Consider the following 18,945-nt stretch of genomic DNA (forward strand, 5'->3'; position numbering starts at 1 on the left):
CCTGCTGACAGATTGATCAGTGGTTATTTCTGGTGTCTTTATTGAGGGCCTTTACTAGGTGCCTAAATTTAGGTATTTTCAGATCCCACAGACTAGGGGATGGTCCCTCTGCTGGTCTTATCAGGACTTTTGAACCTCTCCATCCACACACCAGGGTCTTGGCTGTGGCCTCTATCATGTGAGGACCACAGGACTACCTGCCCCAGAGAGACACACTACTCCCCCCAGGCTCTTGCCCTCCCACTAGAAGTGTTCATGACTCCAACCCACCTCACGGTCTGCTGACCCCGGAAGTACCGCTGGAGGGTCAGAGCTGCATCCCTCTCCCGAAGGAATTTCTTCCTCTGGAGCCAGCCCCGGATGTGCTTTTGGATCAAAACACAACCTTGCCTCAGCTTATCCAATCGAAGTTTCTCTAAATAAGCCACTTGTCCTGCTCTAAAGAAAATCTTGGTTTTGCCAAACTGGTACTGATTAGAATCCTGGAAGAGAGAGTTGATATAAATAAAACCACTCATATATTTATTAGTATCTGTAAAAGGGGTTTAAAGACTCAAAAAAGGTCTGCAAACACTGGTATTTGGAACATATCTGCCTTCAGCATGAGGTAGAGTGATCTGATCATGGTGTAGAAAATATTCCATGTTACTTGTTTACAGCTACTTTGAAGGAAGAAATAGATGTGAGGTTGAGGTGTCCATCTGCATACATTCCTGGGGAATCTCAGCTGGCTTGGTGGGGAACTTTTAATATCTTGTATTTGTTTTGAGAGAAAAGTAAAGGAACCTGGAGGTTTTTTTTTCTGCTTATATCTGGATTCTCTTCACATCTCCATCTCCTTCTCTACCTCTTTTCCATCATCATAATACATAATTTAAAAGTTATAAATGTCTATAAATACTTGTATAAATTGTATGAATTATAAGATGCCAGAAAAATAGGACAACGAGTAAGATATTTGCCTTGCAGATGACTACCTTGGGTTTAATCCTGCCACCCCTTATGATCCCACCAGGAGTGATAGCTGAGCACAGTACCAGGAGACATTTCTGAGCACTGTTGGGTGTAGCTACCAAATACAAAACTCCAGCAATAATTGAAATCTGTTCTGAGTGCTTTGTCTAAGCATTGTGTATAATATGTGCAGATTACTGTGTAGGTATGTAGTTTAGTGTGTATGTGTGTAGGTTTATGCATGTTGGTTAGTGTGGATATAGGCTAGTGTGCACATATGTTAATGCATATGTTGTTTAGTGTGTTAAGTAGGTTAGTATGTCCATTGGTTCATATTTATGTTGCTTAGTGTATAAGAAGGTTAGTGTGTATGTTGGTTCCTATTTATGTTGGTCATTGAACATGTAGGTTAGTGCATATGTTGGTTGATGGTGAGACATAAATTAAGCCTAGGGAAAGCTTTCTAGGTTGTAGGAAAATAAGACAAGACAGGATGATGTTGAAGGTGGTTGGATTAATATTTGAATTACTTTTTTTTTATTTTGTTTTTGGTTTACACCTGGCAGTGCTCAGGGGTTACTTCTGGCTCTATGCTCAGAAATCGCTCCTGGCAGGCTTGGTGGACCATATGGGACGCTGGGATTCAAACCACTGTTCTTCTGCATGCAAGGCAAACACCCTACCTCCATGCTATCTCTCCAGCCCCTAATATTTGAGTTTCTTTTAGAACCTCCAGACATCTTGAGAATTTCCTTGGATGTCATTCTTCTCACAAACAATAATTTGCTTGTTAATAATTGCTCAGAATTGTTATCAAATAGTGTGTTCAGTTGCTTCTTTTTTCTCTTTTCAGACGTGCGTGACAACAGTTAAGTTCCAGAGACAGATTATGGGACTAGAGAGATAATATAGGGCATAGGCACATTGCTGGCTCAGGTTCAATCCCTGGCACCCCATAAGGTTCTCTGAGTCCCATAGAAGAATGAAGCAGATGCAGGAGTAAGACATGAGCAATATTGGGCATGACCTCAAAGCAAAAGCAAAATAAAAGTGATGAAGACACAGGTTTGAGAGACAGACACCTGGGCAAGAGTCCATACTGGCAGATAAGGAACTGACCTGGATGAGTCTGTGTAAAACTACTTTGCACACTTCCTTCTTGTCATTGAATGCAAGCTCCTGCTTGGTCATGAGGATGCCATAGCGACTATAGAACTCAATGTAGGTCCACCTGCAAAGTCAAGGCTATATCAAAGCGGTGTGACAGAAAGGCAGCATGAGAGATCTGAGGACTGGCCTCATATGCCACAATGCTGGGCTAGGGCCAGGCTGGATTCTGTCTGGAGATGCTACCTTGACCTGGGATATACCCCCTACAGTCCATGGGAGGACATCTGTCTGTTCTCTTGGCTATGCTGGTTATTGCTCTGCTCTCAGACTGGTTCCCTATGCTTCTCTAACCTTTTTTTCTAGAAACTCTGAGAACCCCACTCACAATGAGTAGTGATGAGTGTGGGGAAACAATGCCCATTTATCACCTCTTTCTGTCTCCCCACAGTACGGTCAGGAAAACCTGGGGGGGTGGTTAGAAAGACACTCACCAGATATGGCAATGGTCAGTTGCTTGGATCTGAGCACAGATCTGAGGATGGAAATCCCCACTCCTCCTCCCCTGGCCCCCAAGAATTCACAACAGACCTGGAAGGATAACTCTGTGCACTAATGCGAATTGTCTCTAAGACGCCACATGCCCGCAGCTGCTGGACAATTCTCTGGGAGTCAAACCTTAAAGACAAGATTAGAGCATCTGATGCCATCAACACTGACAAACATGCCCATTAACTGTGTGGCAGTCTCCAGGACAGTACTGTATTTCCTGGGCAGCCAGCTATTGGTTAATAAATGTCTGCTGAATGTCCAATGAAAATAGTTACTCTGTGAACCATTTCAAAAGCAACACTGAGCAGAATCAGCAGTTCTTTTGCCTTTTCCTCTGGCTTAACCAGAGGGTTTCTGCTGACATTACATAAAAAGAGCAGGGCAGTTTTGACATTTAAACCCTAGAAATGAGCTGGAAGACAGTATAGGTTGCCTTGCATGCAATCAAGCCAGGTTTGATTCTCAGCACTGCAGAATGTCACTGGAAGTCTGCCAGAAGTGATCCCTGACTGCAGAGCCAAGAGTCAGCCCTGAGCAGTATGGGATTGTGGGCCCTCCTCCCAAAGGCCCCCAAATCTTAGTAACAGTAGTTCCAGATAATTGCAAATATATCCTCCAATATCATGACAGAAGGGGATACTCTGTGTTGTCCCCTTTTGGTGTTGCAGGACACTTACTCAAAAGGTAGTTTCTCATCATTTGGCTTGATGCAGCGGACATAGTGGGGTGTGGTGGCATTAAGAGTCTCCATGAGTAAGTAGAGGGAGCTGCGGAACTGGAAACAGGGTCAGAGCACAAACATAGCTGAGATAGGTGAGTTAGATCCAGGTGAAAACAAGACCCAACATTGGCAAGTTACCCAAGAAGGAAAGTGAGCTTCATGCATGAATATCTATGATGAAATATTTCAACCCATGACTGTTTGCAGCAGGAGGGAAGTTTACTTAGTAAATATATTCTTGAGCAAAATTGTACTTTGCTCAGGTGGTGTGACTTTGAAGGCTGAGTTATGACAACAATCAACTAAGGTGGCTTATCTTTGCAAATGGATTCAGATTCCATGGGAAGAAGCTCAGACTCTACTCAGGACCTGGAAGTGCCTCATTCCCAGGACTGGGAGATTCCTGGTTGGTGTCCTGGATGCTTCACCCTCAAACCCTTTCTCGGTACCTTGCTTCCCACTGTGCTCCGGAAGTGCTTGCTTGGCTTGATGATTTGCTTCGCAGATTTAACTGTGATCACTGGACCGAAAGGGGAAGAAGAAACCAGAGGTTCTTGAAAGAACTTTGCACAGAGATGAAACTGGAAGAAACAGAGGGTTTCAAATTCTGAGAGTGTACAATCATGGGCTTCTGCTGCTCCAAGCCAAGTCTGTGGTTATAGGCCACTCTGTCTGCACCAGTGCACAGTCAGATAACAACATCTGTTGGTTTCTAGAGCAAAATCGTAGTCCAACAAGGTGACAGTCCTCCTTCAAGACACATGAGGGATTCTTTCACAGGGAAATAATAAGGAAAGTGTCACTCAAACTCTCAGAAAATAGAAGCATTTAATATCCTCACCTCTGTGCCTTGGTTCATGCTACTTCTCTATTTTGAATTTCCTAAGGCACATTCTCATCCCTTCAGATCCAACCTCATCCTGTTACTCATTGTTCCGGCCCTTTTACATGCTTAGATTAAGATTAAAAACAAAACATGCCAAACAAAAATGAATGAATTAAAAAACGAATAAATTTAAGAAATCATAGATGAAATAAAAGAACAACAATACAAGGGACTGAAGCAGTAGTACAAAGATTAAGGGTAATTGCCATGCATGTGGCTGTTTTGGGCTTGACTTGGTACCCCGTATGGTTCTACCTACACTTTCAGAAGTAATCCCTGTGTATAGAGCCAGAAGTAATCCTTGAGCTCAGCTAAATTTGTCCCATACTTCCACCATAAATAAACAAATGGAGAGGGGAGAGCTGGAGTAATCTTACAGAAAGTAGGGCATTTGCCTTTATGTGGCCAACTTGGGCTCAATCCCCGACACCTCATCTGGTCCTCCGAGCATACCAGAAGTAATCCCTCAGTGGAGAGCCAAGAGTAGCCCCTGAGCACTGCAGGGTGTGCTCCCCCAAAAGTAAAAAATTTACATATTCAATTTTCACAAAATGAGGGTTTAGATTATAAATTTCTTTTCCTAAAATTCCAACAACTTTTAAGAGGGAAGGAAAGAGCCAGAAGTCATTCTTATTTGGTGAGACCTGTCATGACACAGAGGTGCTGATTTGAGGGGTTCACACATGGAGAAAAGTTATCTCATCCCTGGGGGCTCCCAATCTGCTGGGTCTTCCACCTGCAGGTCTCTCATCTTCCTGTGACATGGAGAACAGAAGCTGGTAGGGTTGGGGCTGGAGCCATAGCACAGTGGGTAGGGCACTTGCCTTATATATGTATGGCTAAGCCGTGTTTAATCGCCGGCATTCTATATGGTCCTCTGAGTCTGCCAGGAATAATTCCTGAGATAAGAGCACTGCCAGGTGTGGCCCCAAAACAAAAAAAGAAACTGGAAGAATTGAGAGAGATGGAGCTCTCCCTAGAAGACAGGCTCTCATGGAGGCAGGACTCCTATCTGTGCCTTCCAATATGAGAGATATCTCTGACTGCCATATTATATGGTGACCTTTGCAATCTATATCTATATAAGACACCTGTTTCTGCAGGCAGTGGATCTGATGTGCAGGAGTGTGTTTCAATCTCCATTATAAAACATTATTGCATCTCAGTGAGCTACAGACATGATTTTTTTCCTTAATGCACATCTACTTACAAGTGAATCACCCAATAAAGAAGAGTAACTGCCCTTCTACACTTTACCAACCTTGCTTGTTCTCAGGATTTCAACCAATGTGTCGTAGACAGTATCTCTGTTCTTCTCAAGGAAGCCTTCACACTTATATTCTACCTATGCAAAGAAAGAAACTATTTCCAAGAAGGAAAAAACAGCAACAAAAGAACCAACCAACTCAAAGAAAAAGTAGGTAAGCAGCCAGTGTTATTTTTTTATTTGTAATAAAAGATTAACAAGGAGGTTATCACACCAATCTCTCAACAGTGACTCAATGTCTGGTATGATGACCAGCTACTCACCATATGGCTGGGAACAACATCTGATGGGAAGAGTTGAGCTGTCCAGGACCTGATCTCTCATTAGCCACTACCCCCTCTGCAATACCTCTGGCCACAGTTGACCCACCATTCCTGCAATGTGTACAGTGAATATAGGATGGTTTGGTTTAGGGCTTCCTTTGCCACTGAGGTCACAGGCTGGAGGAAAATCCTGATTTGTGTTTTTTGGGTTCACACAAAAATACTTTCTTTAGGAAACCCTGATGAAGAAGCAACAGTCAAAGACATCATTGCTGACATGTTTTAAGAGATGGAGAGTATATGTACCTAGATATAAGAGGCCCAAAGCTGTCAGCTAAAAAAAGACCCAAATAAAATATTATAAAACATACCCTAATAAAAAAATACCCTAATAAGAATGATGAAAACACAGATAGAGATCAAATACTGAAAGATAAAAGAAGAAAGTTACATGCAAAGGAGTATTCTTAAAATTTCAGCAGACCTTTCTAATATAATCATCTAGGCCTAAAGGCAATGGGGAATAGAATAAAAATAAATCAATAAATAAATGTCTCACCAACAATACTTTACCCAGCCAGATTCCTATTAAGATTTGAAGGAGAGATACACAACCTCATAGCTAAACAACAGCTTGGGAACTTTATAGACTTGAAACCAACTTTAAAAGAAGAATTATAGGGGCTACGTTAAGGCAAGATAACCTCACAAATACTTCAAACTTCTACAGAAGGTTGTCACAAAACTCCCTAACAGGGAGAGTCTGAGGGACAGGGATTGGTGTAGCATGTAAACTGGTGATAGGACTCAATCTTCCTGAACAAATGGACTCACAGAACTTGACAGGTCAGAGTCTGCTCCCAGAGGTGTGGCTTCCCAACCTGGCTAATATGGCTGCAAGATAATCTCTCATCCCCATCAAGCTCTCCTGAGAGACTGCCATGGCAGTAGGGAAGATTCTGACAGTGATATATATAAAAGTTTGCACCTACAGACTACAAAAGTAAACAACACAAAAAAACCACTATAAAGATTGTAACCCTGAAGATATAATCAGTGCTAATTCCCTATAAAAATCTCTCTGAAAAGGATTTCATAGTGGAAATGTTAAATGATGTTCAATGAGCTCAAAGAAACAATGGAATGTACTGCCAATAAAAAACAAGAGGATATGGTAGCAGAAATGACAAAAATGCAAACAGAAATGACAGAACTGACAAACATGGTAGATGAAATAAAAAACTTCTGGAAAACCTTACCAGCAGATTACAGCTGTTGAGGAAATAATTATGAGCTCGAAGATGAAATGCAGAAAACCTCCAGACAAAAATAGGAGATGGAAGAAGCCTCAAGTTAAATGAATAGATGGGCCCACATAAATAACTTGACTGAACAACTTAAGAAACTGGAAAATTACCAACAAAAGAAGCACCAAGCAGGCGGGAGGAAAAAAATAACAAAATTCAGAAATGAATGAATTGGAAGAAGACATAAATGATTCAACTGTTCAATGAAACCAAAAGTGGTTCTTTGGAAAAATAAACAAACTAGCATGTCTCACTGAGAGAAAACCCTAATAACTGAATCATAAATGAAAGGGGAACATCACAATGGATGCTGCAGAAATTTGAACTATTATCAGAGATTACATTGAGAAATTTTTTGCAAAACAAGAGGACCTAGAAGAAGTGGATGAATTCTTGGACTTCTGTAGCTTCTCAAGAAGGTATCAAGAAGATGTGGTACAACTGAACAGACATATCACTTTTTAAGAAATCAACATGTCAATCAAAAATTACCCTCAAACAAAAGCCTGGGTCCAGGTGGATGTACTAGTGCATTCTTCCAGACTTTTAAAAAGGACCCACTGCTAATACTTTTCAAGCTTTTCCAGGAAACTGAAGAGACAAACCCTCCCAAACAGTTTCAATGAAGGAAACATCACTCTGATATCAAAAGCAGACAGAAACACCACAAAAAGAGAATTACAGACCTATATCTTTAATGATCACAGATGAAAATATAATCGAGACGCTAGAAATAGACTCTGACAATTCATCCAAAAGACCATACACTATGATGAAATAGGATTCAGTCCAGGCATATAAGGATGGTTAAACATATGTAAGTTTAACATAAGTAACATAAATACCATAATACACCATTTCAATAAAAAGAAAGATAAAAATCATATGACCATATCAATAGATGCAGAAAAAGAATTTGTTAAAATTCAACACCCATTTGTGATAAAAATGCTTAACAAAATGAGAATTGAAGGAACTTCTCTCACTGTAGTCAAAGACATTTACCACTAGAATGTGGGAAGCATTAAACTCAATGAGGAAAAACTTAGTCTTCCCTTTATAATCAGGTTCAAGACAAAGCTGCCCACTATTGCTGCTTCTATTCAACATAGTACTGGAAGTACTTGCTTGAGCAATTAGGCAAATAAAATATATCAGGGACATAGATAGGAAAGGAAGACGTGAAGCTCTCATTATTTGCATTTGGCATGACACTATATTTAGAAAATCCTAAATACTGTACAAAAGAAGCTTCTAGAAACAATAGATTTTTTAAGTGGCAGGGTACAAAATTAGCACACAAAAGTCCATGGCTTTTCTATACACAAATAATAAGAGAATTTTTAAAAATTCCCATTTATATATATATATAAAAGAAAAAAATTAACGCCTCCCAATGCTTACCACAGGCTGTGTTCTTTATACTGACTGTGAAGAAAGAGGAGGTACAGTAAATGTACCCCAAATACACTTCAGCCCAGGCCCTTTGCCTGGTCTGTATTGTGAATAGGGGGACATGGAGAAAAAAAATTCCCATTTACAAATGTACCTCAGAATATCAAGTACCTTGGAATCAACTTAACTAAAGAGGTGAAAGACCTATATAAAGAAAATTATAAAATTATAAAAATTATAAAACACTGTTTCAATAAATAAAAGAAGACACAGGAAATGGTAATACTTCCAAAACATTGTAGAATAAAGACAGACCCTCACATCAATGGACTAAAACTGAGTATCATGAGGTAGACCTTCATGTGTATATATGGTCAGTTAATATTTGATAATATTTGGATAACTGTGCAAAAATCTCTTCAAGTTGTATTGGGGAAAAAAGGAAGAAGAAAAAAAGAACTAAGACATCTTACTGACACCATGCACAAAAGTCAAATCAAAATGGTTTAAAGATCTTGATACTGACCATAAGGTACACAGAGAAAAACATAGGCAGAACTCTCCATGGCATTGAAACTAAAGGCATCTTTAGGATGAAATGCCACAAACCAAGCAAGTGGAAGCAAAGTTAAACACATGGGAGTATATTGAACTAAGAGGCTTTTGCACTTCAAAGGAAATGATGACCAGAATTTTACAGAGAAAACTAATAAAAAATGAGTAAATTCACAATAAATCCAATCAGAATTATTAACAGCACATTTATCTTTAAAGCACTGGGCCTGAAAAGGGAGTCCAAGGGGTTAAGGGACTTGCCTTGCATATGGTGGACCTTTGGTTAGAAATACAGAGGTAGGAATATCTCTGAATGTTCTTAGGAATGGCCAATAGCTATACAAAGTAAGGCCAAGTCTTTTGTGATAGAAATAAATGAAGAATTGTTAATGTACATCCTTCATCAAATCAACACACCTCAAGAAACTGAAATCTGGGCAGGTTCCAGTTACCCACTGCCCACTCCTTCTAACAATAGTCCTGTTCCCACCTCACATACCTTGTCAGCAAAGTGCTGGATGATAAAAGACATATTTGACATTCTGGGCTTTACAAACAAAGGGTTCTTGTTGACAAAATTATTATACAGTTTCTGAATCCAGTTCTCATCAGTTCCATGTGGCAGCTGGAAATGAAAAGAAGAGACAGATAAGATTTCTAGAGATGAGAAAAAGCAGATTCTGGGAAGCCAAGAGAAATGGAATCTGGGCGCTGCTCTAGACCTATAGACGTTTTTTATATATAATTTTTATTTTAATTATAGTAGCTTACATATCATTCACAGTAATATTCCAGGTACATATTTACATTAAATCAGGGGAATTCCCACCACCGAATTGTCCTCCCACAACCGCTCCCATCCTACCTCCCATATCCTCCACTCTCCCCCCCAGGGGCTGCTAGAATGCATGGTCCCTTCTGTGTCTAGTTTATTACTTAGTGGTATAGACCTTTTTTTAAGATAAAATGCTCAGGCTTAAATCTGCCCTGGATCTTAGAATTCAGAGTGGCAAACAAAGATATCAAGGTCCTTTTAGAAGAACAAAATGAGGGCCCGGATGGATAGCACAGTTCCGTTTGCCTTGAAAGCAGCCGATCCAGGACCAAAGGTGGTTGGTTCAAATCTCGGTGTCCCATATGGTCCCCCGTGCCTGCCAGGAGCTATTTCTGAGCAGACAGCCAGGAGTAACCCCTGAGCACCGCTGGGTGTGGCCCAAAAAACAAAAACAAAAACAAAACAAAAAAAAAAAGAAGAAGAACAAAATTGTAGAAACAAAAAAGAAGTAGTCAAATGATTTTAAAATGATTATTTATTTAGGTTTTTGGGTTTTGGACCACACCTAGTGGCCCTCAGGGGCTACTCCTGGCTCTGCACTCAGAAATCACTCCTGGCAGGCTTGGAGGAACATGTGGGATGCTGGAGATTGAACCTAGGTTTCCCATATGTAAAGCAAATGCTCTCCCAGCTGTGCATGAATAACTTAATTTTTCTTAAATTAAAAAATTTCAACATTAAAAATGGTGAAAATTTTATTTCTTCCCCACTAAGTGCAGAATATCAGGGCCAAAAATACTGCACAGATGCAGGGCTTTTATTCTCAATTTAGAGGAAAGGAGACTGGCACTTAAACTACCATCTCCTATTACAAAAGTTGCTCTTCATTTTCTATTGGGGCTACACGTGGTGATACTCAGGAGTTACTTCTGTCTCTGTACTCAGGAATCACTCCTTCCCATGGGGAATGATATGGGATGCTGAAAATTGAACCAGGATTGGCCAAATCAAAGCGAAGTGTCCCACCCACTATACTATCTCTCCAATCCCCAGAAATAGCTTTTCTTGAGTTTAGATACTAAGTAATCATCTTCCTGGAACAAGGCTAGATGCAAGCCCATGTTTGCCATGGGTGACTGTAACACTCTCAATGGCATTCACTTCCATTCAGAATCTCACACCCTTGCAGTATCCACATGCCTTCTACCATTTCCCTGGACACTTGTCACCCAACTGTGGACTATCTGTGTGGGGTGAGTCCAGAAGCTTCTAGAGGTAAAATGCCTATCCCAGAGGCATGAGGGGGAGGGTGGGTAGGAGGTAAACGGAGACATTGGTGGCAGAAAATGTGCACTGGTGAAGGGTGTTAGACATATGACTGAAACTCAGCCATGAACAACTTTGTAACCACAGTGCTTAAATAAAGTAGTTATATTAAAAAAATAGCCAGAATCTGGAGACAACCCAAGTCCAAGAACAGATGAGTGACTAAAGAAATTGTGGTACATCTACATAATAGAATACTATGGAATACTACATAATGGAATACATAATGGAATATTATACAGCTGTTTGAAAAAATGAAGTCATAAAATTTACTTATACGTGAATGGATATGGAGAGTATTATGCTGATTGAATTGAGTCAGAGGGAGAGGGATAGGCATAGAATGATCTCACTCATTTGTGGGATATTTATAAAAATGGTAATATGGTAATAATATCCAAAGATAATAAAGATGAAGGCCAGGAGGACCAGTCCATGGTAGAAAGCTCGTTACAATTGTGGAGGAGTGAAGTTAGGGCAGAGAAGGGACTATTATGACAATGATAGTTGGAAAAAACTCACTTTGCACAAGAATTGGGTTCTGAAAAAAAGTTAAAAGTGATATGAATCATGTACCCCTTCAGTAACAATATTGGAAACCACAGTTTCTTAAAGAAAAAGGGAGAGGAGAGAGAGAGAAAGAGAAAAAGAGAGAGAGAAGAAAAATGGGTGGGAAGGGCAAGATGAAAACTGTGACACTGATGATAAAAATGTACATTGGTGAGGGAGTTGGACATTGTATTTCTGCAACTCAACCAGCAATTTTGTAACTATGGTGATTCAATTAAAGATTTAATTATTAAAAAAATAAAATAGTTTTAGCACCAAAAAATTGTTACCAAACATTCTTCATCCAGTAATTCCAAAATGCCCATTTTTGCTTCAATCAGGTCAATAACTGATTGGTTGTCGTAAAAATCTATCAAAGTCCAAGGGATGTTTTCCTTCATGTATTCCTCTTGTTCCAGTTTAAAGACATGCTGGAAATTAAGAAGCAAACACAAAATATAGACAAGAATATTAAAACACACTTAGTGGTCAACATCTGGAAAAGGCAGGTCTGGGATTTATTTTCATGACAAAGTCCCATCCCACCTATAGACAAGCCACTGAGTTCCTAACAGTGGTCATCCTACCTGGTCTATTCATCATTTTCAGCTTTGTGTGTCACCAAGAATGTGGCAGGTAAAGTATGGGGTGTGTGGGCTACAGCAGAGAGCACAGAAGGAACAAGAATAAGAGGTCTGAAAGAATACCAAGCCATAAAAATAAAATCGTGTGGTGAGGCTGCATAAAGGATTTGTCTATGACTAGGTCATGGATGGAAGGAAATAAATTTAATGGAGGGTTAAGAAAATGGCAGATGGAAATAAAAGTGTATTGGCACTACAGACAATGACTTGGATTGGACAACCTAGTATACCTTGGTCTTATGCCAGAAAACTTCAGGGGTAAGGTCTCCTTGTATTTATGTCAAAGCTTTTCCTTTCCATGCCCCCCATATTTAACTGGGCCTATGCAAACAACAATTGCCACTCTAACACCATTTTAGCTGTGCGCTCCTTTGACTCTAATCCTTAAAAAAACCACTTTAAAAAAAAACCACTTAAACTATTGAGGTTAACTTAAACTAATATTCATGTGCATGGAACTGTTAAAAATACTATGCCTTCAATGTTAAAGGAGTTACATAAATTTTGTGGATTTAGATTGCTTTGTGTACTGCTAAGAAATGTTATAATGTACTACAATCTGGGGACTTGAGGGACAAAGTAATTGTGCATGGGTTTTGTTTTATTTTTCTTTTTTTTTTTTTTTTTTGTTTTTGTTTTTGTTTTTGTTTTTGTTTTTGGGCCACACCCGGTGACGCTCAGGGGTTACTCCTGGCTATGCGCTCAGAAGTCGCTCCTGGCTTGGGGGACCATATGGGACGCCGGGGGATCGAACCGCGGTCCGTCTCCTAGGCTAGCGCAGGTAAGGCTTACCTTACCTCCAGCGCCACCGCCCGGCCCCATTGTTTTATTTTTCTTAATGTTCTTTGGCTGAAAGTTCAAAATTAAGGTGTCAGCAAGGGGATTTATTCTGAGAATTCTGTTTATGGGTGATTATCTTCCCACTGTAACTTTACTTTGTCCTCTTTCTTTGCATTTATATATATATATATATATATATATATATATATATATATATATATATATATATATATATATATAAACAGAAAAGAAAAAAAAAAAAAAGAAAATGGCAGATAGAAGACGCGATTTTGCAATATGGTCACTAGGTGGCACCATGACTCGGTGTCTGGCTCCTGTAGGCAGATTTGAAGGAAGCAGCTGGACTGTTTCCAAGTTCAAGTGCATACAAGGTAAGAGTTTCAAAAAGGCAGAAATGTGACTTACCAGGTTAAACTGCTGTTGAAGTTTTTCATTGGCATAATTGATGCAAAACTGCTCAAAGCTGTTCACATCAAAGGTTTCGAAACTAAAATAGAGTTTAGACAAGTTAAAATGTAATTTGGAAGGCATGCCCATGTGTTTAAAATGATTATTTAAGTATATATAATATAAATATACATATATATATATTTGTTTCACAAACATCACAGCTTAAAATGTTGTATTCTTGGGCCCGGAGAGATAGCACAGCGGCGTTTGCCTTGCCAGCAGCCAATCCAGGACCAAAGGTGGTTGGTTCGAATCCCGGTGTCCCATATGGTCCCCCGTGCCTGCCAGGAGCTATTTCTGAGCAGACAGCCAGGAGTAACCCCTGAGCACCTCCGGGTGTGGCCCCAAAACCAAAAAAAAAAAATGTTGTATTCTTTAAGTTTGAAATGCTTTTTTTAACTTTCTGGTTCTTATATTTCAGAAGTGTCTAAAGGACTTTTCTAAGTTGCCCTTGAAAGGAACCTGGAACCTTCAAAACACTTACCTGGACACAGGCACTGCAATAGATACGTTATAGCCTGATGGCCTGGCTGCAACCACAGACATTCCCACCACCTAACCACAGCCACCTTGGCATCATCATTTGCACTTTACAGATAAGACGGCAAGACCCTGAAAAGTTATTAAACTCACCTAAAATCTCACAGCTAGTGCCACACTCCAAGGACCCCCAACCTGTAATCCCTGAGATTTCCCAGGTAAAGCAGTACTGCTTCTCACACCAGAGGCCCCCAAACTTATATGACCTATCACCACCTTTTCAGAAAAAATTTTACCTAGTGTTTCTCCTGATACCTACCTCCTTGTAGCCAACAACGACAAAATGCCTCCTGGTCAAACCTGAGGTGACTTGAGTGTCCCCACTGTGCCAGGGACCCTACCCACTCTGGCATACTCTTTGCCAATTGCCAGCAGAGACAGCCCACTTTGGCCTCCCCACAGGGGTTCTAATAGTACTTGGAGAAAAGGAAGTAAAGCTGTGCCCCATAAAGTCAAGACAGATCTGCCTCCAAGCTCAAACCTCCAGCAATAGTTTCTACAGCCAGTGTCTCGGGGGTCACTAGGGGCATTGAGCAAGGACGACTATCCCCAGCTCCCTGTGGCCAAGTATGAGAGTCAGCTGGGACATTTTCAAAGAGAAACCAGAAATGGGGGCTCCCAGGGAATGGCGATACTTGTACAAAATGGGGTGTATTTAACTAAAGTCAGGAGTGCTCTTCACAACTTGTCTTGATGAGTGCTTCTGGAGCTCTGTGGAAAGCTCACTGGGTGCATTAGGGATTGACATTTATGCACCTCAGCTCAATTTACTGTGGGTGAGGGCACTGTGACATGAAAGTGTCAGAAGAGAGTGGTCGTCACAGAGACCAAGGGCCAACAAGTGGGGTCCTGTGACTTACTTGAATATCCAACCTCTAAAGGTTTAATTCTTCTGTTTGTTTTTTTGGGCCACACTTAGTAGTCCTCAGAAATTACTCCTGGCAGGATCAGGGGGCCATATTGGGATGCTGGGGATCGAACCTAGGTTGATCATATGTAAGGCAAATGCTATTTCTCCAGCTGTCAAAGGCTTGATTCTTTTGTGTGTGTGTGTGTGTGTGTGTGTGTGTGTGTGTGTTTGGGTCACATCCAGCAGTGCTCAGGGGTTATTCCTGGCTCCAGGCTCAGAAATTGCTCCTGGCAGGCACGGGGGACCATATGGGATGCCGGGATTTGAACTGATGACCTCCTGCATGAAAGGCAAATGCCTTACCTCCATGCTATCTCTCCGGCCCCCAAAGGCTTGATTCTTAAACCCTCCAGTTCTAGAGGCTGTTGACAGCTCCAGCCACCTGCTCCCTGGGAACCCTAATTTTCTGAGTCAGTTTGGCTCAGTTTGGGGGATGGTTCCAGGCATGATCCGTCTGCTTCACAGCTCCTGGATGATGTGGAACAGGAGCGGAATCCACACAACTTTGACAGTCTTTCCACTGGCTTTTTGAAAGCCAGTCCAGACAGTAGAGATGAACTGACCAGTGCAGGCCTGGGAAGATGTGTCAAAAGGGCCCTGTCCACCACCAAAGTGAAAAAATTCATTCAAAAGGACATATGCACATCATTATTCATTGCTGCATTTAGTACAATATCTAAGATATGGAATTAACCCAGGTGTCCATGACAGAGTGGACAATGCAGATGTGACATATACACAATGGAATACTGTGCAACTGCAAGGAGCAATGAAATAATGCAATTCGCTTCAACTGGACTGGAATAAGTGAAATAAGTTAGAAGAAGGACAAATACTAAATTTTCTCATTAATCTAGGGTATGTGGAATAACATGACAATGGAATAGGGGCTATCAAGATTAGCCTAGACACAAGATTATAGGAATGAAAAGGACATGAACCAAGCCTGAAAAGGTGCCATTCAGGGAGGCAGGCTGGGTGGTAGAGGGAAGAAGACACTGGTGGTGGCACTGGTGTTGGAACATTGTATGTCTGAAATGGCCAGAAATAACTTTGTAAATCATGGTGTCCCAAATTTCAAAGTAGGGACAACTTGTGCTCTGTAACCTAGTGGGACCAGACGTAGGCATGATTTCAAACATCAGTGAGTATATTTTCTGTCTGTCAACCCTTTCTCAAGAAAGGGTACTTAGATTAAAGATGATAGTAGGAGCCCTAAAAAAGGTGTTTCCTGAACTTTCTTTTTCCCTAAATCTCTTCTTCTAGTATGTAAAAGTCTACCTGGACCTTTTTATCTACAGACCTTCCTCCACTCTGATGGATTTGGTTCTGGAGAATAAAAAGAAAGCAGTTCTGGATTGGGAGAGGCAGAGAAAGCACATGGGGTGGGGAGAAAGAGAGAGAGAGAGAGAGACCATGAGGCAAAAAAGTACATCAGCCGCAATGAATCTGTCCTAACTACTTGCTGCATTATTTCTCCACCACTCCCTTGCTTCATCAGATGCCTCGCCTGAAAGGTTAGAAACACGGTGCCTGGGGGCAGTCTCACCAACTCCTGGATATTTTTATTTTACACTTAGAGATAAAGTCCAAACCCATGGGAAGATCCAGATTCATGACTTGAAAGCCAGGAGTGCATTAACTATACCAAACACTTCCTATGAGTGCAGCTTATAATTCTTATGGTCCTGATTGCTTTCATTTGACCTTCAGAATTAGCCTGCAAGAGAAACCTTACAAGAATTATAGATGCAAAAGCAAGTCTAGGGAGGTTCTGTGGCTCTCAGACCACACACACAGCAGCAGGATTCTCACTTCTTGCTTCAGACTATTCCTAGTCAAGTTCCACATACATTTACAGCTGAGCAGAAACTTCAAAGCCATGGCTTCACTACTGACCATTTGGAGTACCGGAACTACCTCCTTGGAGATTACGTTACCTCTGGCCCAGACTGAGTTCAAGTCCCCTCAAGAGCTGCTGGCTGTTCATGAGTGAGGATGGAGCTAGAAAAGAGCTCAGTTGTGAAAGAAATAAGATGGCCTTTTCAGGCAGCAGCAAGGAAAACGCAAGACAAAAGGGGAGCAGAGATTACATAATCAGCAGAATGTCACTTTTGTGATTGCCAAAGGATGTAATTTTCGAACTTAAATGTTAAATCTACGACAAGCTTTTGTGAACTACAATTACCTCTTGCATGGATACAAAAAAGCAAATTCCTTATCATCACTGAGATTTCCAAGGCCCATGAATCTGAACCCTGTACCCTCTACTCCTCATGCACTCCTATTGGTTCCCAGCGGTCCATCCTCTTATGCCCACCTCTCATCTCACTTCCAGCCCCTAGCTTCCATCCTTCACGGGAGCTTTCAATCTCAAGGATGGCTCCTCCCACCATCTAGGTCCCCAAATGGCGAGGGCCATAAGCCTATTCTAGTGACCTACCACGCCCAAACTGACACAAAAATATTTGTTGTATAACTACATTAGTATATTCTTAAAGGACTTTAAAAAGATGCAACTTAAGGAATTTTTTAAAACAGAAAAGAACAGAAACAAATACAACAATTATGTATTTCTACCATGATGAACAACAGTAAGTAGGACTACACTGTTTAAAAAAATAAAACCGACTTGGTTTCCCTGGTTGCTCAATGTCTTTTATTTTTTTCAGACTGAGTCAAGGCAAATAATTCACTAGACTTTCCCAGTGGTGGCTCAGCCATATTCAGCTGTTGACATATACTATGAATTGGTCATGTGTGTTAGCTTAGACTCAAAGCAAACAGAGCCTCCTTTGACACCTGATCGAAACAGTTCTGGGAAAGGTTCCCGGGCTACTTTCTCTCTACTGGTCAAGGCAAGGTGGGCTCCTCAGGAGAACACTCCCAATCCTCAGAGGTCCCTTCTGTAGAGGAGAGGACTGTTCTGATGCTTTCCAAGGGATTACCCAACCTTCCCCACTGAGAAACTAGGGTTGACCGCAGATATAGAATTGGAGTTTTGTTGTTATTGTTTTGGGGCCACGCCTGGTGGTGCTAAGGGGTTACTCTTGGCTCTGTGCTCAGGGATCACTACTGGAAGGGCTTGGAGGACCTTATGGGACCTGAGGATCGAAACAGGGTTGGCTGTATGGAAGCTAAGTACAGTCATTTATACTATTATTGCATATGCAAAACAAGTGTCCTACATGCTGTGCTGTCACTCTGACCTGAGTTTGAGATTAGCTGCTAATAACACAAATTGTCATTCTTCTTCTTCTTTTTTTTTTTTGTTGATGTTGTTTTTGTTTTTCAGAGACATCCAGTGACGCTCAGGGGTTTCTCCTGGCTATGCACTCAGTAAACGATCCTGGCTGAGAGGACCATATGGGATGCCAGGGAATTGAACTGCAGTCCATCCTAGGTCAGTGCATGCAAGGCAAATGCCCTACCACTTGCACCACTGCTCCAGCCACCAGACTGTCATTATTCTGAAGTCAAGCTTCAAGCTTGAGTTGGATCAATGGTTTCGAAAAGCAGCATAGGACCAAGAAGGAATAGTTGCTTTCCAGTGTGGGGACTTTGACCCTTAATATATTTCCTTCCTTCCTTCCTTCCTTCCTTCCTTCCTTCCTTCCTTCCTTCCTTCCTTCCTTCCTTCCTTCCTTCCTTCCTTCCTTCCTTCCTTCCTTCCTTCCTTCCTTCCTTCCTTCCTTCCTCCCTCCCTTCCTCCCTCTTGCCTTCCTCCCTCCCTCCCTCCCTCCCTTCTTCCCTCCCTCCCTCCCTTCTTCCCTCCCTTCTTCCCTCCCTCCCTCCCTCCCTTCTTCCCTCCCTTCTTCCCTCCCTGCCTTCCTCCCTCCCTTCCTTCCTTCCTCCCTCTCCCCTTTCCTCCCTCCCTCCCTTCCTTCCTTCCCTCCCTCCATCTCCCCTTCCCTCCCTCCCTCCCTTCCTTCCTTCCTTCCTT

The 18,945-nt window shown here is 41.4% G+C and overlaps 1 protein-coding gene and 1 non-coding gene across 2 annotated transcripts in view; one reads left to right on the forward strand and one right to left on the reverse strand.

Annotated features, from left to right (window-relative positions):
- The window catches only part of MYO5C (myosin VC), a 92,895-nt gene that overhangs the window by 53,803 nt on the left and 20,147 nt on the right, over positions 1–18,945 (reverse strand). The window contains exons 8-16 of the mRNA XM_049769289.1: positions 13,508–13,589; positions 11,948–12,088; positions 9,507–9,632; positions 5,482–5,565; positions 3,784–3,915; positions 3,291–3,388; positions 2,653–2,739; positions 2,074–2,185; positions 271–482 (exon numbers count right to left, since the gene is read on the reverse strand). Coding sequence (XP_049625246.1) covers positions 271–482; positions 2,074–2,185; positions 2,653–2,739; positions 3,291–3,388; positions 3,784–3,915; positions 5,482–5,565; positions 9,507–9,632; positions 11,948–12,088; positions 13,508–13,589 — 1,074 coding nt within the window. The remainder of the gene's footprint in view (positions 1–270; positions 483–2,073; positions 2,186–2,652; positions 2,740–3,290; positions 3,389–3,783; positions 3,916–5,481; positions 5,566–9,506; positions 9,633–11,947; positions 12,089–13,507; positions 13,590–18,945) is intronic.
- Positions 8,445–8,577, forward strand: LOC126002522 (small nucleolar RNA SNORA51). The gene has a single exon (XR_007493212.1). It is a non-coding gene; the product is annotated as a small nucleolar RNA SNORA51 (small nucleolar RNA).

The sequence above is a fragment of the Suncus etruscus genome, chromosome 2 (assembly GCF_024139225.1).
Source record: "Suncus etruscus isolate mSunEtr1 chromosome 2, mSunEtr1.pri.cur, whole genome shotgun sequence".
NCBI lineage: Eukaryota > Metazoa > Chordata > Mammalia > Eulipotyphla > Soricidae > Suncus > Suncus etruscus.